At 38.6% G+C, this 24,650-nt stretch overlaps 1 protein-coding gene and 1 long non-coding RNA gene across 7 annotated transcripts in view; one reads left to right on the top strand and one right to left on the bottom strand.

Annotated features, from left to right (window-relative positions):
- Positions 1-10,086, bottom strand: part of LOC113537484 (uncharacterized) — a 24,773-nt gene extending 14,687 nt beyond the window's left edge. For 2 of the 4 annotated variants that reach the window (XR_008301022.1, XR_008301024.1), the window contains exons 1-3: positions 4,760-5,102; positions 695-4,282; positions 412-542 (exon numbers count right to left, since the gene is read on the bottom strand). This is a non-coding gene — a long non-coding RNA (uncharacterized LOC113537484). Of the gene's footprint in view, positions 1-411; positions 543-694; positions 4,283-4,755; positions 5,103-6,575 lie in introns of those variants that run through there. The other 2 variants (XR_004577333.2, XR_008301023.1) reach the window with 2 other exon arrangements.
- On the top strand, positions 5,296-23,580 carry rcan1b (regulator of calcineurin 1b). 3 transcript variants are annotated; one of them, XM_026931967.3, is made up of 4 exons: positions 5,296-5,601; positions 17,338-17,511; positions 17,855-18,014; positions 21,474-23,580. In XM_026931967.3, exons 1-4 carry the CDS (start codon positions 5,482-5,484, stop codon positions 21,641-21,643), a joined length of 624 nt encoding a protein of 207 aa, XP_026787768.1. In that variant the 5' UTR covers positions 5,296-5,481; the 3' UTR covers positions 21,644-23,580. The 3 variants fall into 3 exon arrangements, with proteins under 3 accessions (XP_026787768.1, XP_026787770.1, XP_026787769.1); XM_026931969.3 differs by having other exon boundaries at positions 5,580-5,719; XM_026931968.3 differs by lacking the exon at positions 5,296-5,601 and adding an exon at positions 5,627-5,776.
- Positions 23,581-24,650: the final 1,070 nt, after the last annotated feature.

The raw sequence follows: 24,650 nt of genomic DNA on the forward strand, positions 1-24,650 counted from the left end.
TGGTGAATGAATGATTGGTGTACTGAATGATGTGATTCAGATAATAAATTTTGTCAAAGCATGCACATTTAACACTTGCTTGTTTGAACAACTGCGTGAGGACATAGACATGGAACACACATGGCTCCTTCTACACACAGAAGGCCAATGACTGGCCTGTGGCAAGGCCGTAGCTTGGGTGATGGAACTAAGTCAGCCACTAAAACTGATTTTTTTTTTCCGAGAAGGGGTCTGGCTTACTGACTTAAATGTAAACAGTATTTAGAATGGCTGATAAAGTGTTTGCATTCAAAGCAAAACTAGATTCTTAGACAAAGAGGGTTGAGAGCTGTCTATGACATGTTCCAGTTATACACAGAATACATGGGAGAAAGAACAAGCCCACACTTGTCAAACCTCATGCAGAATCACCTGTGTGCACTCTCAGCGGAGTTTGAGAGCTATTTCCCATCCAAAAAAGACCCACAGTTTGGAGGGAATGGATGCTGAAGATCACCAAGCCAGCAGGGTTTGTTGAAGAGGACATGACAAATACTATGGATCTATTAACAAACATAAAAAAGGTTATGGAGTTATAATTAACATACAGGCCTATGCTTTATTCATAGTGAAAATCTATTTTGGCAAGTACATTGTTATGCTGCATCTGTTAAAATAATGGGAACAAAAGAACATTAAACTTCTTCCTTATTACCTTGAGATGGTCTCGTCTGTGGTTGAAGCAATTACACTTCCGGTGTCTCCATTAGGGATTATTCCTTTCAGGGAAGTTTCACCAACGATTGCAGCAATTTTTTTTATCTAACCCTGACACAGCAGATGTACACGGCCCACAATACTGGCCTGAGCAGCCGAGGTGGAGCATATGAGCCATGTGTGTTTGGGTACACAAGGTCCACTGTGTTCCACGGGTTGCGAAATTGACATTTTGGGATAATATCCTCCAATAGAACTGATGGACACAGAAGCCATGCTTTCACCAATAAGAATGACATACATAGAAGCCACACGCACTCCAATAGGAATGGTAGACACAGAAGCCACACCTCCTCCAATAGTACTGATAGGCACAGAAGCCAGGCCTCCTCCAGTAGAGACTGACTAACAGAGAAACCATGCCACCTCCAACAGGACTGATAAACAGAGCAAACACACATCCTCCAATAGGACTGATACACACAGAAGCCACACTTGCTTAATTTTAGACACATAATAATTTCAAACATGAAACCTAATCCTAGACAAACAATAAACTTAGTGAAATCCTAATCCTACCAATAATTTAATGCTAGGTAATTGTCTCTAAAAATAATAAATTAAAAAATGCTAACCATGAACAAGTAGAAGGAAAATGAAATAAAAATCTGTTTAACATAAAGTCATCATATAAAGGATATATTACACATATAAATGTGATAACAACAGACACTATACTTTATCATAGATTAAAGGCCAATAAGTAGTAGCAAGATGTCTACTCCTGGCAGAATACTACCCCACTGCTGGGCCAAGACTGCTAGACAGCAGATTTTAAAACATGCATAAAACCTTACATAGGGAGAACTGAGCAATCAGAATATACCCAAATAAACCTGTCAAACAGATATTACCCAGGGCATTAAACAAAGACAAAGATCCAACCAGACCTCTACTGTTGGCCCAGGAAGCTGGACCAGGTTAAGGTAAATTAACCTTAACAGAAGCCACCCCTCCTACAATAAACTGATAGACAGAAGATATACCTCCTCCAATAGAAGTGATAGACACCTAGATGTCATACCTTCTCCAGAAGGAGTGATAGACACAGAAGCCACACCTTCTCTAATAAGACTGAAAGGTACAGAAGCCACAGCAATCACCCCTCCTCCTATAAGATTGACAGAGATAGAAGCCATACCCCCTCGAATAGGAATGGTAGACATAGAATCCACAACTCGTCCAAATGGGCTAAAAAACAACTTTCTATTCTTTGTGGACAGAAATGAAGAACTGATTACAATAGTGAGTAATAGTAAAGTATTTGATGCCAATATAAATTTAAAGCCTCAATATAATTTTTTTAAAATGCTGGGATATCATTGTTACAAAACTTTATTATATTGCATTGACATACAATTGTATGCAATTACAACTGTATGAAATGGTATCTCACGTACAGATGCAGCAAAAGGTTTACATACACCTTGGCTAAAGATATTCTATGTCATTTTTCACAATTTCTTTTGACAAGTCAATTAGGGCCTCTACTTTGTTCACGCCAAAAGTAATTTAAAAACAATCAATTAGAGACAAATTTATTTCAACTTTAATTCACATTTTCAGAATTCCAGTAGGTCAAAATTTTACAGACATCAAGCTGACTGTCTCTTTAAACAGCCTGGAAGATTCCAGAAATTGATGTCATGACATTTAGAAGTTTCTGATTGGCCACTGGTCGTAATTAGGAGTAAATTGGGAGCACACCTGTGGCTGTAAAATGTATACCTTTAGAGACAGTGCCTTACTGCCCTCAATACCATGGAAAAATACAAGCAACGCATCCAATACCTCAGAAAAAGACTGTAGACCTCCACAAGTCAGGTTCCTCCTTAGGAGCAATTTCCAAACTGAAGGTACCACAAGCATTTGTACGAACAATTCTATGCAAATATAAAAAAATCTTGGGACCACACAGACATTGCATTGTTCAGGACAGATGCACAACCTAACTCCCAGTGATGAACTTTGGTCTGAAAGGTTCAAATGAACCCCAAGACGAAATCAAAGGAACAAGTGAAGGCATTACAGGTACCAAAATATATACAGTACATCAACCATTAAGAATGTCCCATATCGTATAGTGTTTTCAAAGATTTGACATCTATGTATCTTTTACATTTATATCACCACATCATATGCAGGGATGTACAATGTCTGTAACAAAGCAAACTTTGTGACAATAAATACATAAAGCAAATTACAGATGAGTTTGAAAGGTTAGACCAGAGGTTCCCAAAGTAGGGTTAGCAACCTCACATAGGGTTGCTTGAATTACAAATGGGGTTGCAAGAGAAACTCGCAGTCTCTTCTTTGTTTCATTCAATAACTTAAAATAATTTATATTAGAAATATCAAAGACAGATTTTGTGTGTTAATATTTTGAAATGTTACTGGGAGTCACATTCAGACAAGCCGCATTTAAAGTAATGGAGTTTGTGTTATTTTAGTGTTATTTTACTATCCTGACATGATGCACTAGTGTAGTTCAAGCAATAAAAATGGACAAATTTCCCCGTCCATCTACCTCCACTAAACAGTGTTATGATTCAAACCACATACTTGCACACTGTTGTAAACTGGAGTAAGGAGGATGATGGCCAAGCTATCACATATGCTGGAGAAAGACTCCCACCCCATGCATGAGACTCTGGTGGCACTGGGCAGCTCCTTTAGTGACAGGCTGCTCCACCCCAAGTGTGTGAAGGAGTGGTATCGCAGGTCCTTCTTCCCTGCTGCTGTGAGACTGTACAACCAGCACCGCTCCCAGCAGACCCCACCACTTAACTGGACAATAAATCCCTGGTACTAAATTGGACAATAAATCTTTGGTAACCCCCCGTCTCATGGGAACAGTGCAATAATGCAGTTTGGTCAATTTAATACTGTTGTGTGTTTGTGTTTTTGTGCATTCTTGGTGTGTCTCTCTTTCATATTTTTATACTTATATATTTTTTAATTTTTTTTTATATCTTTATATCTGCTGCTGTAACAAATCAAATTTCCCAATTGGGGATGAATAAAGGATTATCTTCAAATCTTACATTACTCCTATATTATAAATCTGGATTTTTAAAAAATGTAGAGTGGTCAAGGGTCAAGTCAAGATTCACACTGGTTTACAAGTGAATCGAAGATAGTAGCTAGTAACAGCGGCTAATGTAGCATTTGCGTTCCCATTATTTATGGGTGTAGCAGGCAGGAGGTCTTGTACATAGAGGTGGCAAGATGAAGTGTGCTCATTAAACTATTTTGCCCCACTGTGATAGCTCTCAGCCTGGTCTGATCAGTGAGCTCAAGTGGAGTTGTGTTCTATCATAATCCAGAAGTTCAAGGTTCCCTGGTGAACTAGTGGGTAGCCAACCGCAGCCACTGGAGGGTTGCACAAGCCAGTGCAATCTCAGTGCTGGTCCCAAGCCCGGAAAATGGGGAGGGTTGCGTCAGGAAGGGCATCTGGCAAAAAACTTGTGCCAGAATCCAAATATGCAGATGGGTGAACTGTTGTGGTGACCCTGAACGGGAGCAGCTGAAAGAGGGAAAAAAATAAATAGTGAAGTTTGGCATCACATAGATATTTTTAATATTTTATACTGTGTTCCCTGGAACAAAACAAAGCAGGACAGGAATCCTAAAAACACTGCCTATTTGAACAGTTATAGATATCTCCAAGTATGTGGAAAATAAAGTATATTAAATAACACACCCATGTTAACGTAATGATTTTGACTCAGTAGTTTATTTGTATCATTAAACATTGCAGAAACTTGCATAAGTAGTCATTTAGTGTTTTCAGTCCTCTGTGCACATGGTCTGTTACTGAGTTTTGTGAGCGTCACTAAATGCAGTTGAGCTGTGAAAGCAGTTTTGCACTTTACCACCTGTAAAATTAACATCAACATACAGAAGAAAATATCAACATATAGAAGAAAATAACAACATATATATCAGCATAAAGAAAATTAGCATTTCTAAACTTTTGAAATTTTGAAGTTGGGTTACCTACAGCGTGATTAAATGAGGCCCATTGTGCGGTTTTGAAGTCTTTTGTTTTTTGGTGGAACTGAATGTCACAGTTTTTGACTGAGGTTGTGCAGTAGGTCAGGATGGGAGCCAGAGCGTTGTCAGTAACCGCAGCCGCTCAGACAGCGAGGCCTCCTCGTGCACGCGCCTGCACCCGTTTACTGTGGGACTGAAATCGTGCTTGCTATAGTTATTTGGCTGTGTGAAAAATGACACGATTTTCAAACAATTGTTCGGCAAAATCAACCAACAGCCTCAACTCAGGGTTTTTGTATAAAAATACAGCATTTTAGTGTCGAATTTACATTTACTGAATTTACATTTTTTTAAAATCACTTTATTAATTCTCGCGCGCGCTGTTCACATGCTGAAGCAAAGCACTGCTGCACCGGCAAAACCGTCATGCCATTTTCTTGTACTTCTAATTGCTTTTACATGAATCGTCGTCATTTCCGCTTCTGGAAACAATTTAATTCGGCGCCATAAAAACCACTGACGTGGTCCGTTGTGCCTGACTGCACGGGGGACCTGTGAAAGTCCCTCAATGATGAAACAGCGCTCGGACCGCTGTGCTGTGGCCGCGGACGCCTCCGGACGGACCACTGCGGCACGAACACAGCCGTCTGCTTGAAAGAGCTTGTTCTTATCTGACATCAAAACGGCTCCAGCGTGTGCAAGCTCGACCATTTTTTGTTTACATCCGCCATGCAGGAGTCGGATAAACGAAAAGGGGCGGCGACGACGGACGTGCAGGTCGACGAGCAACCCAACGCGCTCATCGCGTGCAAAGTCCCCGACGAGGTCTTCAATGACACGCGCGTGAAGGTAGGCTACAGTTCCTCAGACGCCTCGCGCTGCAGCTGCACCTTTAACATCGAGGGGCCTAATCGCTTTTCAGACCGTTTACTCTACTCCTCATTTAGGCTGTGACACTTACATGCAGGTGAGGTGTGCGATGAATCATCATGAGTCAGTAGACAGCGAGCATCCACACGCAACGGTAATAATAATAATCATAATAATCATAATAATAATAATGCAACGGATTATGAACATAAAGTTTAAACATAAAACAGCTTAAACTAAAAAAGCTTGGTTGTCTATTGTTCTTTGCCACAAATATCTCCAAAAAAAAAACAACCTGTGCTATATATCCAATAATCCACTAATCTATACAAATAAATCAGTCACCAAAATACTGTATTCATACTGTCTTTACATGGACACACAAACCACTAAATAAACTGACCTGACAAATAACATTCTTCATTACCGAGACAAAAGAATAATAATATTCACATGTCTATAGGTGTATTTTCCCAACCAATGTGGAAGAAAAATACAAAGGAATATCTAGGAAAACAACAGCAATGTTACAATAACATGTACAAAAATACATTGCACTGCTCAGAAGCAGCAACTGCTCCATGGTGATGTGTACGTTTTCATACAATATGAATATTACGGGTAGACGTAGACTTGTGGATTACCTTACTGTCCTTACTATTATACCCTAAAGTATTAGCATTCCTGTAAACATGGCCAGTTTACTTGCCAAAACACATATAATTGTACAGCAACTATAACTGTACTCACAGCTTGTTAGATAGATTATTAATTCCTGTCATAACCAGAGGCAACCAAGCTACATAGTATTTATAGCTAGAAGCTCTACGTATTTAATATCTGTTGCATTGCATATAACAATATTTTTCTGTAGTGTCCATGTTAAATAAACAAAATTGTTGCAATTTTCATGTCTTTAGTGTATTCTGTGTACAATTCTTAAAATATCATACCTACTGGAGACATGACCACCTGTTCTTTGTGCAAACCGTTGCTTTTCTGTCCATCTCCAGTAATTTTGGACAGATAACTAGAGAACCCAGACACTAACATAACTGCAAACACTGTATTGTATGAATATGATTTTTAAGCCTTGAATCGCAGTGTTTCAAGTCTCCATGCCTTATATATGCATTTTCCTGTTCAACGTAGCTTATATGTTACTCATTAACTTATGTGTTACTCATTTGAGGTGTCAGTTTATTATTCCAACAAGGCAAACATCATGTTACTGCAATGTGTGGAATAGATCATGTAGACCAGTGCTTTCAGCATCTGAGTTCATTTAAGGGTTGGAATAGGCAAAATGACTTTAGTGCAATGTGCCATGTTTTTTGGGGCTGTAATAGTAGAGTAACTTCCAAAAGGTGGTCATCACTGTGTGAGACCTTTTGTAAGGATGAACTAAAACCATAAACTGTCTCATAAGCAATCATTCATTTGAATTAATTTGTTATTGTGTTGCAAGAATTAAAGAGTTATGAAAAATGAAAGCATTTAGGAAATACATCATTTTATGTGAAATATTAATATCTGTAATTAATTCATTTAAATATCCAGCAAAAACCCAAAGTGTATATTTTACTTAGTTTGCTGGTTTAAATTGAATATTATTTGGCAAGTGCTCACAAAGCTAGAAAAAAAGAAAGTAACTTTACTAGAACTGATTGCATACTAAAGTGGGGGTGTGGTTTCTGAACATGATTTGCATATGCATTTCATTTTGAGTGTTATGGATGGGTTGTTTTCAATATTTCCTGTTTTGTGTTGGCTTTAGGGCCTAAGGGTATTTTATTATAAATGTTTTGAAAGATCAAGTGTTTCTGTAAAATTATCTTCAGTCAGGTGTATGGATTGTGTGTGTGCCAACAAATCAGTTGAGTCGTCATCTTGGGTTCTGTCAGTTCAGTCTTTATCAAGGCTGATGTAAGATGTTTTAGAAGATGTGAACTTTTTAAGCTGTCGTGCATGAAATGAATAAGTAAATGTTATGTAAAACAAAGGGAAAAATGTATAAACAATGTACAGCTGATGTGATTGTATGCTTGACATGGTAGCGTGGCATGCATATTTTATGACTGAAACACATTTTAAATGAGATGAGGTAAACAAAGATTGCTTCAGGTTGAGGTAGTGTAACTATGTTTTCTATAGTTAATGCAAATTAAGTAAATTCAGTATTAAATGAAGCGTGCGTCTGCCATAACGAGTGAGTCCTCTTATGTTCTGATTAACCTCTACTGAATCTAGAATGGACACAAATGCTGGTGTCAGTGGGTCTTGTAGCTTATCAAAATGAATATTAAAGTCTCGAACAATTACTTCGTCTACAGAAACAACCAGTTTCGAGGCACAGTCTGCAAATTCATGTAAACATTCCGAATATGGCCCTGGGGGTCTGTAAATACTACTTAGTGGATATGAGTGAGTAGACTTATATTTTGTGGCTATGTCTGATATGTTAATATAAAGAAATTCAAATGAGTTGTATTCATGCCCAGGTTTTTGTGTGATGCCTAGAACATCATTATAAATAACTGCAACCCCTCCTCCTGATTTTAGGCAGGTGGATGGCCTCTGGTTGCTGTCTTTAGATGAAAGAAAAAAAAAAAAAAAAGGCCTCAGCGACCTCGTCCTCAGTCTGTGCAGCATGGCTCCTCGCTGCTGGTGGGCATCAGCCCGGCAGACTCATTCTCAGATCTACCGGCCAATGGGGATGATAAGTTGGGCTCTGTTTCTTGGCGGAGAATAAATTGTTGTTGTCTATTCATGTGGAAGAGGGCAGGGTTTCCAGAGCTCTCCTCAAAAGTGGTGAGCTAGGCCTAGTTGCCTCGCCCTCCCGCTTGAGTACTATTAAATTACTATTATACACGGCTCCTCACCACAGCTGTCAGCTGGCCGAGTGGCACTCACCGCTTGGTGGAGAATAAACAGTTGTTGTCTATTCATCTGCAAGAGAGCAGAGCTTGCAAAACGCTCAGCGAACATGGTGAGCTCTGTCACCCAGCTGGGGGTTTTGGCCTGCTGGCATCACTCTCGTCTGTTAATTTGGAAGAGGGCAGAATTTGTAGAACACTCCTCGAAAGCAGTGAGCTCTCCGCCAACTGGGGCATCAGCCTGGCCGACTCATTCTCAGCCTGCTGAGCTAGTTGGAACCGTTTAAAGTGTTCGTGGCCATTAAGGAGTAATGCTAACTTTTAGATGATGTGTACTTTGAACTCTCATGCATAAAGTAGAGAAGTAAATTTTTTTTAAAATACAGGAACAAAAGTTTGATTTTCTTGTTTTATTTGTGCAATTGAACTAAATTGTGTAAAATTTACTTATAAAAAAGACAACTGCTAGTTAAATCTACTTTTGTTTTTAATGAAAACACTCCTTGGTGCCATGTAAACTGTACAAAGACTTTATTTGTAGAAATTGTTACCATGCTTTTCTTGAGTAAATCTCATGCCAATATTTTTGTCAGTGTGTGCTTGTTGAACATCCCATTCCAAAACCATGGGCATTAATATGGCAAACTATGTAAAATAGCACCCTTCTTTTGTGGTGATGAGATACACTCCAATGTTTCACAGCTAATCAACACTCCCGGTCACAGGCTCTGTTGAATTAAGTGAAATAATTTATGTGTACAGAATGTTTGCACTGAAAGGATTTCAAGTGTTGACTATTGCAATTTGGTGTGTTCCATTTTTTTTTGTGCAGATAGCTAGCTATTGTAGTTTTCTATAGAACATATACATACATATCTGAATGTCTGAATGCCTGGGAGAAGATAAGGATTCTGGGCATTATAGTATTTATAATGGTAATATTAGAAGCTGACAGTTAAACTAAAACATTCATGATCATTATTATTTATCACTTTAGAGTGTGGTTTTGCCCCATTGAGTTAAACTAGATATAATGCAATGAAAACTTTTAAAGAATAAAGATGAATGCACAGGTAAAATGTACATGTAAAAAAATCTTCTGTGCCACTTGACTACAGCTGATGATACATTCTTTCATTAACCATCTGTCTAACCATACGTCATGAAATGCACCAAATTACACAGAAAGTGTCCTGCACTGTATATATACTTATTTAAAAATATTTATTACATATCATGTATGTTATTACATATATTACATACGTTATTCAGATAGCGTAGTGGATATGTGGGTGTGATTAAATTATTTTGGTATAGAATGTGACCTTCAGTGCAGTGGAGTGAAAGTTTAATACGTGGATATGCATTGTGTGCTTGTGACAGAACGTTGATATTCATCATATAGATGTGCTACAAGTATGAATATGCACGTAATTCAATTCAATTTTATTTGTATAGCAATTTTAACAATGTACAGTGTCATAAAGCAGCTTTACAGAAATAAATTCATTCAGGATATAAATTTTTTAATGTATGAGTTTATCCCTAATGAGCAAGCCAGAGGTGATGGTGGCAAGGAAAAACTCCCTGAGACCACATGAGGAAGAAACATTGAGAGGAACCAGACTCAAAAGAGAACACATCCTCATCTGGGTGAGAACGAATAGTGCAACTATTAATAAATCCCTTCTGTAACTGTGTACTACATGGTCAAAAAGTGCAATTGTGTAACCAGGAAATTCATTATAGTTTTCACATGAAGTCTGTTTTGTTGAACTTATCCACTGTTCACTGATGGAGACTTGAGTGCAAAACTGTTCACGGCAATTGCAGTCCTAAAGCTATCAAAACATAACTGTTCATATGAATTGAGGCCCAAAGCCATCTTCATGGTTTTTAAGCCACCTGCAGAATTGTGTAGACAATAGGAGGTTTTGTTGACATATGTCTTCCTAAAAAGTATATGGCACACTGCATCTGGTCTAATCATACACTGCATGGTAGAAGATTAGGTCTCTGAAAGGATCTCTGAAGGGATGACTACCTTCAATGTTTTGTGAAGTTGGTGTAGCTTTCTGGATGTTCCATTGAAAACACGATTGCTATTTTGGAAAAAAAGAGATGTAAAATTAGGTAGAAAAGCTCTAAAATATCCTTGACCTCTGTTGCTTTAGTGGACAAAATACCTTTATACACAGTTTCCAGTGACAAATAGGTCAGTGGCCTATTTGTAAGCAAGCTCATATTTGCACAGAGACATGACTTGCAGTTTGTGTTTTTATGCAATTTAATAGAAACTTCAAGGAAAATATATACTATACTGTAAAGTTTGTTTTTACTCATTGACTGAACTGTAAAATAAATCATTTTTCTGCCAAAGTGCAGTCAAAATTTTAAAAGACAACATCTGTTTTATTTGAGATGTTATTAGAAACTGCGCTGTTGCTAATGTACAGAGTTAATAGAATTAATGTAAATAGAATAGAATATTTGTGACATTGTGCTATGTTTATTACTAAGGGCAAAATGTGATATTAGCATTTTTGTGCTGAAAAACTTAAACTGGTCTGAATAACCAGACATTGTTCCTTAAAGCTGTACTGTACATTTACATTTATTTATTCACATTTATACTGGACTTGAGGGAGGATACAGTCCATGCAGTTGAGGTTTAAGGGCTTGGCTTGAAGGGCCTAACAGTTGGCACACTGACAGTCTTCTAATTAAGGCCAATTCACACTGGAAACGTCATGTGTAACATCATGTCACATGTCACAACAAGACCTCATTCAGTTCTATTTTAAAAAGCTCCTCACCGGCGCCATCAGAGGTGTCTCAGTGAAGTGTAAAGTTCCAGTTTTCACGAGATGCTGCCCTCGTTTTACACTTGGAATCTATTTGGTTTTCAGTTGTGAGTGAAGTGTAAATGTGCAAAACCACACTTTGTATAAACAGTGAATTTTATTAAAAATCATAATCTACAGTTGATCTCTACACGGGTATCAGATTAGCTGACTTTAAATTAATACTCTGAATTTTTCTCTATCAGATAAAGTCATTGTTTAGAAATACTCCACAACCACCAAGATGATTTACAGGAAATAATCTGAATTAAATCTAATGAATTTCAACAAAAGTGTAAGTGCGGATAGTGTGTTTATAATGTACAGAAACATTTCTATTGTAAGATATATATATTATAAATACTGTTAGAGGGAAAGGTGGATAATGGAGTGAATAATGTCCATACATCAGAAATATGTGTGAAATACGTGGTTCTCCATGGAAACAAGGAAACTTCCTTTTCCAGTGTCCACTTTTTTGGGCTAGATTCAGGTCTTGTGTGTGGTTTTTGAGATGTAGTTGGGCTGGACATGTGGGTGAAACTTGACTGTCTACAGGCTTTCTCTGAAAATGCACTCGATAGTTAAGCTTAGAATAAGATAGAATTGAAGTCACATGTGATAGACTCTTGACTTAATTTTGTTTAAGGCTGTCATTATTAATTTCTGCCTGCTCCAACAAAAATTATAGTCACAAGCCTCTGCTGTGTTACATGCCATTACATCACCTAGTCATGGGCATTATTTAGAGTAATCTGTAGTCTTAGTCTGTAATCAGGAAAAAAGAGCCTCTTAAAAATCTTATTTTAAGTATTTAAGTGCAATTTAAGTATAATAGGAGAAACTATAAAAATGGTTGTGTATGTTTTTACAGTGGTCAGATATTTAATCTGTGACTGACTCCCATGTCATATCAACACAGGAGTATAGAACCTGTATTAAAAATGTAGTACTCAAAAGCTCTTCCTTAGTGTGAAGTGAACATAGTATTAGGTACTGGTGTGTAGTACCAAAACAAATACTAATGAAAAGTCATAAAAAGAGCTTTTTGTTCTCCTCTCATGTCTCCTCTGGGAACAATGGAAAGAGTGGGAAAGTGTTTTTCAGCACACTTCAGCAGTGATTATGTAATGTAGACTGGCTCAGTTAAGTCTAATCTCTTCCTCTTTTCTGAAATACCAAATGTGTTGCTTATGTTTGGATGGATACCATTCCTTTAGTATGAAATCCATTCTGATAAAGATGAGAATAGATAGATGAAACTTCAAAATCAGAATGGACTTTTTTGAACAAATGTGAAACGTAAAAGAAACATGGGGATGTTCTACTGATTTTTCACTATTTTCTGCTGCTTCCGTTAACGGTCTCCACAGCGGATGATTGGTCCACATGTTTGATTTGGCACAGGTTTTACGTTGGATGGCCAATGTAAATCATCATGATTTATCTAGGCTTGGGCACTGAGAGTACACTCCCAGTGGCTGGGTTGGTTCCCTGCCCGGGAGTCGAGTGCGGGATCCTAAGCTGCTAGACCACCAGGGACCCACTGAAGTACTTGAGTATACTATTAAATACCTTAAAATGGGCTTTCTTATGGCTCTCTAAATTCTGCTGAGTCCTTTCCAAGTGAAGGTTAAGACGTTAGACTTCTGATCGGAAGGTTGTGAGTTCAAATCCCAGCACCACCAAGCTGCCACTGCTGGGCCCTTGAGCAAGAGTTGTATAAATGAGATAATTGTAAGTCGCTCTGGATAAGAGTGTCTGCCAAATGCCGTAAATGTAAATGTATTAGATATTTTATACAACACTGTTGTAAGGTGAGGTCTGAGTTGCTGTTAGTCTTAAGCCAGCTTCACACTGTATGATATTTGGCCTGGTTTTGCTGTCGCAGGCACAAACTTGCCAAACATGGGGCCAAACACACCAAATTGCCATAAATGTAAATGTAAATGTAAACTTGCATCGTAAAGGATAATCTTTGTTCGGGAGTTGAGATCCGTGGTCTTAGAATGCATAATGTGACATGCTCACAGGTGGCCGATTTAGTGCCGCTGCAACCAAAGAAAGCCAACGACAAGTTCTGGTAGTGTCCAAAAATTTCGTCTAAAATCTACCAATAGGAGGACAGCAGATGATTACACATAACTCATGGGACAGCTATAAACAAAACATATGGGATTTATAAGAAGAGCAGTTTGTTGAATTGCATCAACATAATGCCTCTATAATGTTTCTTCACACTTATATCATGACAGGACAAAAAAGGACAAAACATGGAGAGAAATAGAGTGTAGCTAGCTAATTAGCATGCAAATGCTCTCTTCATAGAGTTTATTTACTCTTATGACAATGTGAAGCTATTTTTATGCTTTCCAGTTGAAGAGCTACAAACCTGTCGCTGTGCACCCAGTGTGGCAGAACATAGCAGCTATCTTCATCGTTTTGTGTAATTGATTGTGTAATCTGATATGGAGAGCATATGTTATCGCACATATGTTATAGAATTCTGACATGTAAAAGACTTCTGGAATCGCACAGTGTAAAATCGGCTTTACCCTGCAGATTAGCATAGCTGTTTTTTTTTTCTTGGAGTTTATATAGTTGCAAGTGTTGAAGCTGCATGAATCTGTTCATTGCACACTGGAAATATTTGAATTTTCTCTCAGTTGCAATGTGCCAATGTCCCACCCACTTTCTAGTAACCCCACTGTTAGTAGAGCATAAGCTAACATGCTTCTTCTAAGACAAATGCTGCCTGCTATCTTATTTTTCAAACTGCACTTCATGCAATGTCAGATCAGACATGCATGGGTCTCTGTACTGCAGAAACATGTGTGTGTTATTATATGTTGTGAACCTGGACTTTAATTATAATTGATGTATGTGTTTTATCCAGAGTGTTTTAAAGAGCCAAAGAACCTCTGATTCATATCTTTGTCTATACCACAGTGCGGTTGAATGCTCCAGTCTGATAATGTGAATCAGAAAATGTGCCTTGTTTTCGTACAACAGCACAGCTAGTTCCAGCTGTAACATGATCTTTAATATTAATGTGTGTGTTCTAATGTTGTTGTTTCTATAGTAGCAGTTCATACACAGGGACTTGTACAGTGGATGCTCCATATAATCTAAGAATACTAATAAAAGGATTTAAAAAGGGGTTGTTTAACAAAGTAATTCTTATAATCGTTGATGTGTTGAAGTTTTTGGAAGAAGTCTAGGTTATAAGCGCTCTTGGTCTCGGTACCACTTTCAGTTTCCTCCATTTTCTCTGTAATTGACAGGCTGCGCTGTGTGTGTGTGTGTGTGTGTGTGTTTGTGTGTGTTTGTGTGTGTTTGTGTGTGTTTGTGTGTGTTTGTGTGTGTTTGTGTGTGTGTGTGTGTGTGTGTGTGTGTGAGAGAGAGAGGCTGGTGAGGGAAATGACTGTTTATCAGAGCTATAATGTAGATGAGAACAGGCACTAACTTGTCTCTCGGATGTTCCACAACATTAAATTTAACTATAAACTGTTAAAATGTGCGACCTGTTGTTCTTTAATAAATGAAACATTGCAATTTCTGTCAAATCACTAAATTTCTGAAAAATGCACTCTAGACCATGCTGGTATACAAAAATAATGCAACCCCCCACACATGCATTATTTTTGTATACCAGCACAGTCTGTCATGTGTTATTCCTTACTTGGTAGCCATCTCATGACTCTGCCACTTTTTTCCACCTCGTTACCTTGGTTTCATATTTCCACTGTTCCAGTTTCCTCACAGACACAAAGATTTTTCACAGTTTTAATCTTTTCATACATGCTTTCAGGCTGACATGTGCCTTGTCAGGTCTCATCCTTCTGAACTTCATATAATCATTAACATAAAAAAAAACATTTTCACTGTTGTCATGTTGCACTCACAATTCTGAAGCGTGAGTGTGATGAATTCCTGTAAATAGTTTTTTCTTTTTGGAGGCAAATGTAAAAGTCCTCATGTTCTGGTGCCAGTTGGTGGTGCTATGACAGTGTGCCAGTAAGGGTATTATTACACTGAGTTATGGAACTTACATGTGAACTTTGGGCCTATGATGGACAGGAGAATTACACAGCGTCTCCTGTTCGGACTCATCATTGGTTGTTTGATCACATTACCATGGCAGCACTGTTCAAAATAAAAAAATGTAAAAAATTTTAACATCATGTTTAACATCATGAATGTGTTGACATCAAGCTGCCCAAATGTGATGTGAATCTGATCTATAAGGCGTGTTGAAAAGATTGGTCTATAAGCCCCACTTCCTCATGCCAGCTGGTGGCATTATGACAAGGAATCGCTAATCTCATGTGTATGTGCTCCCTCAATTACCTTACATGATAAAAATCATGTAGGAGAAGTATTGAACATTTTGGTTTAAAGCCTCATTTCCTGTGTCCATTTGGTGGTGCTATTACAATGAATCACTCATGCAATGTGTATGTGACTATTCCCCATCATTAACATACATGTGGATTTTCAACCATATCACACAATGTACAGTGGAATTATGCCACACTTTCTGTGTTGTGTGACACATTAATTGATCACTTTTCCATGGTAACACTGTTCAAGCTATCAAATATTCCTTTGAAATTTAGCATCAATAATCTCTTGACATTGTGCTGACCACATTTAGTATGAATCTGATCAACCATCCAGGAGGAGCATTTAAAGGATTAGTTTATAAGCCCCACTTCCTGTTTCCAGTTGGTAGAGCTATGAGAATGAATCACCGCATGTACATGTGATTATGCCTCATCACTGAACATACATGGGAATTCTGGGCCACATCTCACAATGTACAGTGCAATTATGTCTCACTTCCTGTTTGCGTGGCATTGACATGTTGATTGATTGCTTCACCATAGCAACATCATTTGAGATATCAAATTGCTTCAGAATTTAATATCATGGATATCCTGATATCATCCTGATCTAATTTGGTATGAATTGGACAAACGTATTAAACATTTAAATAAAAATAAAATTTTTGTACCTGTCAAAACGTACTAAATCCGAAATGGCTGACTTCTGTTTGGGCAGAGTTGGATGGATGCAATTGTGAAATTTGTCTGTCAACAAAGACAAGAAAAATGTCACAGAGCGCTCTATAGAGTCACTGGCCAATACCCAGGCCCAATCTTTTACCAGAACATGATGGCACACACTTCTGACCTGTGTACCAAGTTTTGTGCAATTTTTGAGCATGCTAAGACCCAAAATGCCAGACATTTTCATGTTCACTGGACATCTGTGTGATGTCACTAGTTTCCAGTCACTCACTCTTTTGGATTAACCAGTGCTTTAAATATTTTGCTCCTACACAGTATGTTAACATTGATGCTAGTGACTTTGAAAGTTGGCAAATGGATATTCTTCTAATTTGCCACCTTTTTCAGTATGACCAGGAAATGCACCCTTGTTAAAACTCTGGTATTGGTTGTCTGAATGAAAGAGGGGAAGGAGGAGGGACAGAGGCAGCGCTCCATTATAAGAAGAGCAGCAGATATCATGACGGTTGACATGTGGTGGAGGGGACATTTTGGAGCTCTGAACAGATACCAAATGCACTTCACTTTACAAAAAAACCTGCAATAACTCAGTACTTCTCCTACAGAGAAGAAAGGACTGGCTTAGAAACAATTCATAATAGAAATGGCATTCACAGACAAGTACTGGAAATAATACATGTATACTGGGAAATCTTTCTGGGACTTTCTTAGTGGTAGTATACTAAATCATTTTGTATTGTGTTGTTGTATTATATTCCCCTCTCATGCACATCAAGACAACTCAGTACAATCCTTTCTGTTTTAGTGGCTGCACTTGTGGACAGTGATGTGTTCAGACAAGGCTGTTTAGCGATGAAATTTCTGCTTTCTGAAAATGAGGGGAGGGGATCTGCAGGAAGACTTTTGCCTTGACCAAGTTACAGGACCTTCTTTGTTGTCTTTTTCTATTTTTTTCATATTCAGGACCAGTTTGAGACACTGTTTCATCAGTTTGATGTAGGAGTATATTTCCAGTTCTTCAAAAGCTTTCGCCGTGTACGCATTAATTTCACCAACGCAGTGGCTGCTGCTCAGGCGAGAGTGAAACTTCACAAGAGTGATTTCAATGGCAAAGAGATGCGCCTCTATTTTGCCCAGGTACCAAAAATCTTATTGGAGTACAGTAAACCCACAATCAGGAATATATGAGTAAAGCCTATTTTTAGGATACACTCACTGATTGTTGAAGAGATTAACAAAATTTGTTAACTTTTACTCTATTTTATCTCATATATCATCATTTCTTAATCAAGCAATTAAGAGTTACATAAAGTTGAGTCAGTTTAAGACTGTAGTAAACAGTGCAGAAGATAAAAAGAAATATGAACTGTTTTTTTTTTTTATACATATATTCAGTGGTTCTTTGAATTTAATTTAGTCTCTCTTTGTTTCATGTCTATCTCCTTCTCTCCACCCTCTCCCTGCACTATTCTTCCTTTAGTCTGTACATATAGGCAGTCCTCGACTAGAGCCCCCAAAGCCAGAAAAGCAGTTCCTCATTTCTCCTCCAGCTTCTCCTCCAGTGGGTTGGGAGCAGTCTCAAGATGCTACGCCCATCATTAATTATGACCTACTGTGTGCTGTCTCCAAACTTGGTCCAGGTAAAAATACACTACAGTAGTATCAGAACAGAATCCAACATTTGATACTAAATTAGTTCTTACCCATCAGTGGTGATACTTTCTTAGCCTTACTGTGAGCTATTTGCTAAATTGGTCTTGCATTCTAAAAACATGAAAAGAAACACGTTAGACAATTAGCCAGTTTGGTTACATTGGTTTTATACATTAACGTGATACAGTGGATATAAAAAAGTCCCCTGTTAAAATTGCAGGTTTTTTGTGATGTAAAAAATGAAACCAAGAAAAATCATGTCAGATCTTTTTCCACCTTTAATGTGATATAGTAAGAAAAAAAAATTCAAGTGAAAAACAAATACAACTAAACATTTTAGCAAAAAAGAAAGAAAAAACTTGTAATATCTAGGACTGTTTGCATGTTTTTGTTTCTGTTTGCATGCTTTTTGTTTCTTATGTTCTGTAAAGCTGCTTTGAGACAATGTTCATTGTTAAAAGCGCTATACAAATAAAATTGAATTGAATTAATAACCTTGCTGCATATGTACACACCCTTTTATAATGGAGCATGTGTCTGTGCTCAGCCAATCACATTCAAACTCACATTCAACAGTAATTATCATAGGCCTGTAATCAGTGCAGGTCAGCTGTTTCTGATTTTCTTTACAGCTTCTTGGCTTCATCTGACTGGTGAAGCCATGGTCCGCAAAGAGCTTACAAAACATGTATGGGATGTCTTTGTCGAAAAGTATCGATCAGGAGATTACATTACATGTACCATGGAACGCCGAGAAGGCCATAATCAACAAGTGCAGAGAATTCGGCACCACAGTGATGTCACTAGGAACACAATGTCCCTCCAAAATTGACAAGACATTCTCTCGTATTCTGTACATGTCTGGGCTATGGGGTAAGGTGTCCCTTTCTCATGAAAAAAAAACATCCAAGCCAGCCTAAATTTTGCCAAACCATGTCACAGATTTGTTACGGTATGATGAGACCAAGGTGGAAATTTTTGGGTGTAATTCTAAAAGATATGATAGCTTATCACTCAAAGAACACCATGTCCACTACGAAGCATGTGGTGGTAGCATTGGGCTATTGGGCTGCAATCATTTTGGCACAAAACCTGCTGCCTCTGTGTGAAGAAAAATTTCACCTTTTGGCACCTATTCAGAATTTTATCAAAACTTTGTGGAATGACTTGGAGAGGGCTGTGCACAGCAGATCCGCTCATTATTTGATAGTTCTGGAGAGTTTTTGCAAGGAACAGTGGAATAAAATTTCCAAATCAATAAATGTTGACTACTGAGTTGTCATGTGGGGGCCCAGGAGGGCCAAGGAGAGTCCAGGGATGCAGAAATTCTTTAATGAAAGAAAACAACTGAGAAACAAACAAGGACTGGGAAAGAACCAAAAACAATAAGGGCTAGGCTAATGCTAGGCAAGGCATGGCAAGGAAAACTTGAAACTAGAAAACAAAAGCTATACACAGTGCAAACAGTAACCATAAACTACCATGCAAACAAACACAGACATCAGCATAATGCTCCAACAACCAAAGAGGGAAAACACAGAACTTAAATAGTGTGACTAATAGGGAAATACAGGACAGGTGTACAAAATCAAGAAAGGAAATGGAGCAGACAACAAAAGAAGAGATTCAAAAAGTGAGTGAGGGGGTGCTATGGGCACGGTGGCTTAGTAGTTAGCACTGTTGCCTTACACCTCTGGGGTTCGTGGTTCGAATCCTGTCTCCGCCCTGTGTGCCTGGAGCTTGCGTGTTCTCCCCGTGCGTCCGGGTACTCTAGTTTCCTCCCCAGTCCAAAGAAATGCGTTGCAGGCAGACTGGCATTTCCAAATTGTCCGTAGTGTGTGAATAGGTGGCAATTGGTTGGCACCCTGTCCCGGGTGTCCCCTTTCTTGTGCCCCAAGTCCCCTGAGATAGGCTCCCCGCCACCCTGCGACCCTGTGTAGGATAAGCGATACAGAGAATGGATGGATGGAGAGAGGGTGGTCTGGGGAGGAATTGTCCATGGTGGCTGTGACATGAGTGCTGTATTACAAGTGCTTTAACTTGGTTTCATTTTTACATCATAAAAACCTGCAGTTTTATCAGGGATGTGTGGACTTTTTATTCACTGTACATACTGTTTTTAATTATTAATTATATCTGTTATACAATATTTTAGGTAGTCTAACATTAGCTAGCTTTCTTGAAAACCTAGATACTGTAGTTCACTTAATATGTTTGTAGATACACTCACTGAGCACTTTATTAGGAACACCTAATCAGCCAGTTGTGTGGCAGCAGTGTAGTGCATAAAATCATGCAGATATGGGCCAGCACAGGGGATTGTGATCTCTGTGGTTTTGACCGTGGCATGATTGTATTTATATTTTCCCTATTAGTCACCCTGTTAGTCACATGGACTGGTTTGAGTATTTCTGTAACTGCTGATATCCTAGGATTTTCATGCACAACAGTCTCTACAGTTTACTCAGAATGGTGCAATAAAGAAAAAAACATCCAGTGAGCAACAGTTCTGCGGACAGAAACGCCTTGCTGATGAGAGGTCAACAGAAAATGGCCAAACCTGGTCGAGCTGACAGTAAGGCTCCAGTAACTCAGATAACCACTCTGTACAATTGTTGTGAGCAGAAAAGCATCTCAGAATGCACAACACATCAAACGTTGAGTGGATAGTCTACAGCAGTAGAAGACCACGTCAGTTTCCACTTCTGTCAGCCAAGAACAGAAAGTTGAGGCTTCAGTGGGCACAGGATCACCAAAACTGGCGTGACACCGCGGGACCACGGAGGGCTGAACACACACACACACACACGGAGGCAGTAAATGTGGGGGAACGTGCTCTTTATAGTCCTTAAGTGAGTAGTGAGAGGGATGGTGAGGTGGGAGAGTGAGTCGAGTGAAGCTGGGTGCAGGTGGTGACGTCTCGGGCTTGGCGGGCAAATGTGCAGTGCGGCACAGCGACGAGACAGCAGTAATGCAACCGGCAGTCTTACGCAGCGGGGTGATTGCTGAGCAGCAGCGGCTTGTCCTCCTCGCTTACGTTGGCGTCTGTGGGGGAGGGGGAGGGGGAGAGAGAGAGAGACAACTGGTAGTGAAGTAGTTTTCTTCACTTACCTTTCTGCCTGGCGAGTGGCCACGGGCTCGTTTTATAGCTCCTCGTCTTCTCCCTGAGGGTGAATTGGAGCCGCGCCACTCATTGGCTGCCAGCCGTGCGGCATTTAGTCGCTCCGCCCCACAGCCATGCGCATTCCGGCTGTCCAAAACAAGTGTGGTGCTGAAATGGCGCTGTCTTTTCAGCACCGCTCCGTCAGTCGTGTGAGGAGCGTTAGATGTTTTCCATGTGTGGGCTGTCGGCCCGCTGTCACACTGGACAGTTGAAGACTGGAAAAACATAGCCTGGTCTAATGAATCTTAATTTCTTTTCTTAATCTTATAATTTTCTCTTTTAGGTGAGCAGTATGAGTTACACACTGGAACCACCACCACTCCTAGTGTGATAGTGCATGTGTGTGAAGACGACAGCTCAGATGGTGAAGAAGAAACAGAAGGAGGAACCCGGGCCCGCCCCAAAATCATTCAGACTCGGCGCCCAGATTATGCTCGCTCTGTCAAGAAGTGAATTTACTTGACGATCCTGGCAAACTAGTAATCAAACTCCACATCACCAAGGAAGCAGCAAATATAAGCACCTCTTTCTGATATGGAATATCCCATCTTTACCATCACATATGCTTCTGATTTAAATCTGGTTAATTACAGTAGAACAAGCCATTTAGAAGTGAATTTGATTTTATTTGATTTAACAAAGGGCCCTTCTGCTTGGCATTACATTCATATACTGCGAAAGTGGCATATGGAGGGTGCTAGCTTGTGTTGTTTTTTTCTTGAATTTTCTAAAATACATTTTCTTCATGTGTGAAAGTTAACTCTGCATTGTTGAGGGCCACTCACTGTCATTATGTTGTAGCCTGTTGTCTGTCTATGTTGGTTCTAGTATTGTGCAAAAATGTAATTATTGTTGCTACAGTTTTCAAAATTTTCTCTGATTATTATGCACTTGGGGCCATATTCAGAGCTGAGTTAACCATGTGTAGTGAGGAGTTAATACTGACATTGCACGGATTCAGACCTCAGAGACAACTATAGACTTGATCCATGCTCACGCCAGCCTTATGCCCTACAAATTTATTCATTGGGCTGGAACAAAATCAGGTGGTGATGGACATGTCTGGAGGTAAAACACTGCTTCAGTGAACACCTAGTTTCTTGTTTGTCTTGTTGACTAATCTTTGCGTAGTGCTAATAGCCACTAGATTGTTAGCTTGTTAAATAGCCTATTACCAGCAGGGTTGATTTATCTATATTTAATAGCTAAACAATAGCTAAAAAAAATATGTATTCATTTTTTATAATGTTATTGTATGACACAGGGTGTTCTGAAACAGTAAGAGTAAGCATTTCCTCCTGAGCTGGAGTCAACTTTATGCAGATTAGAAGTGGCAGCCCCATGGTGCTTGGCTCAGGAGCCAAGGTGCTATTGTCTGACTGCAGCTAATAATGGTCCATGGTAATGGATAGTTCCATCTACCAAAGTGTCCTCCCAAAAACATATTGCATGAAAAATTATTTATAGGAGTATCATGCTTCTCTGTAATGCAGAGGTGTCCAAACTTTTTTCAATGTGGGCCAGATTAGACCACATCAAAATACTACTTAGGAATTATGCAAAATACTAAATATTTACGATATAATATGTATACATGCAAATCATAATGCTATTGCAAATGAAAAAGTATTATTGTTTCCAGCTCTTTTGAAATCTCACCTTCTTACTGTTAACTTTGTGCTTTTTTTTCTGCAGCCATCACTAAATATCATTAATATGCAGGTATAGTCAGAGGAGGAAAAAAGGGTCTTGCAATTTAGCAATTTCTGCAATATATTAGACTATTATTATATTGTTAAATTAGTCAATTTGAATCTTTGTCTTCTTTTCATTAATTGTAAACTGTAATTTATTGTATCTTGCTTTAATGATATTTTTTTTATTGCAATTGACAGCAAAAAGAAAAAAAAATGTAATATGCTTTGTGAGTCAACACTTTCTATCACCTTTTTTCTGGCTTAAAGAAAAGTGCTTATCTTTAAATGTGGTATATCCAGACAGAACTGCAAAACTCCTGTCCCAAGAGCTCTACACAAATTAAAATCAGATTGACTGATTGTTAATGAAAGAAAGGCAACTTCTGAGGCATGAACTACACATGGGTAATTTTAATAAGTGAATAATTTTAATAATCTACCCAGAAATTCAAGTTAAAGAGAACTTTCCCTGCATGAATATTGACGTAACTTTTGAACACAAGTCACCACCTCTGAATACGGCCCTTGAAGAATAACGCCTTATTATGTGGTACACATTTGACATGACTTGAGTGTCGCTTCATATCTGTTACATAAAAGAATCTAATGTGATCTGTTGATCTGCTGTACTCTATTGTCTGTGGAGATTACTCAAAACCACTGTCAGAGGATAAAGAAAGTGAAACTTCAAAATGCATCCTGTGATTTATAGCAAATTTACCATCCTCTCTACTCAGTATTTGCTGTACTTGAATGTAGCCCCTATCCATTAAATAAGCTTTAGGATTATATCTTGAATGAACTGATCTCATTCACAGACAGCAGGAATATACTGGAAAAAAAGTGATTCAGTGGTTCAGTAAATATGACAAAAACAAATCTGATTTTTACACGCATGTAAACTAGAAAAAAGAAGTAATGTTTACTTGAACCGATTAGACTCTTGTATGTGCGCAAATCAAAGCATGCTGACCAGAAGTGGACCATGAAGTTGCCTCAATGCTGCACATAAATTACTATTCTTTTTTCTATTTGCTTTGCATATTTTTAATAACAAAGTTAATTAATAGTTTAATTACAAAATTACTGTAACTGTGCCATACATGTGTGAGGGTGTGGCCTTTGACCTCGATTTGCATATGGGTCTGAGAAACTTGAAACTGGTTTAATCTTCAGCTCAGTGGTGGCTCATCTCTAGGGACATTACATAATATATACTATAATTTCAGGGAGAACAGTGAAAAGTCTATTAATGACTCATCCTGTACTGTCCAATTTGAGTCCCGTTTGTGTAGTTCTCAATTCAGTTCAATTCAATTCTATATTGCTTTTATCAGTGGACATTGTCAGAAGGCAGCTTTACAGAAATCCAGATAAGCCAGTGGCAACAGTGGTGAGGAAAAACTCCCTGAGAAGACAAGAGGAACCAGACTCTTCTGAGTGACACCGGATAGTGCATTTATGAGTCATTACTCATGCACAGCTGTATGCTACAGTCCCCTCCGAAGGTACTGGAACAGAAAGGTCAATTCTTTTTTTTTTTCTATACACTGAAGACATTGGGGTTTGAGATCAAAAGATGAATATGAGACGACAGATCAGAATTTCAGCTTCCATTTCCTGATACTTTCATTTGATCCTTCCACTTTTCCTCCCTGATGAAGTCCATTGTTGTGTTGGCAGTGTGTTTTGGGTCATTGTCTTGCTGCATGATGAAGTTCCTCCCAATTAGATTGGATGCATTTTTCTGTAAATTAGCAGAC

The sequence above is a fragment of the Pangasianodon hypophthalmus genome, chromosome 26 (assembly GCF_027358585.1).
Source record: "Pangasianodon hypophthalmus isolate fPanHyp1 chromosome 26, fPanHyp1.pri, whole genome shotgun sequence".
In the NCBI taxonomy this organism is placed as follows: Eukaryota; Metazoa; Chordata; class Actinopteri; order Siluriformes; family Pangasiidae; genus Pangasianodon; species Pangasianodon hypophthalmus.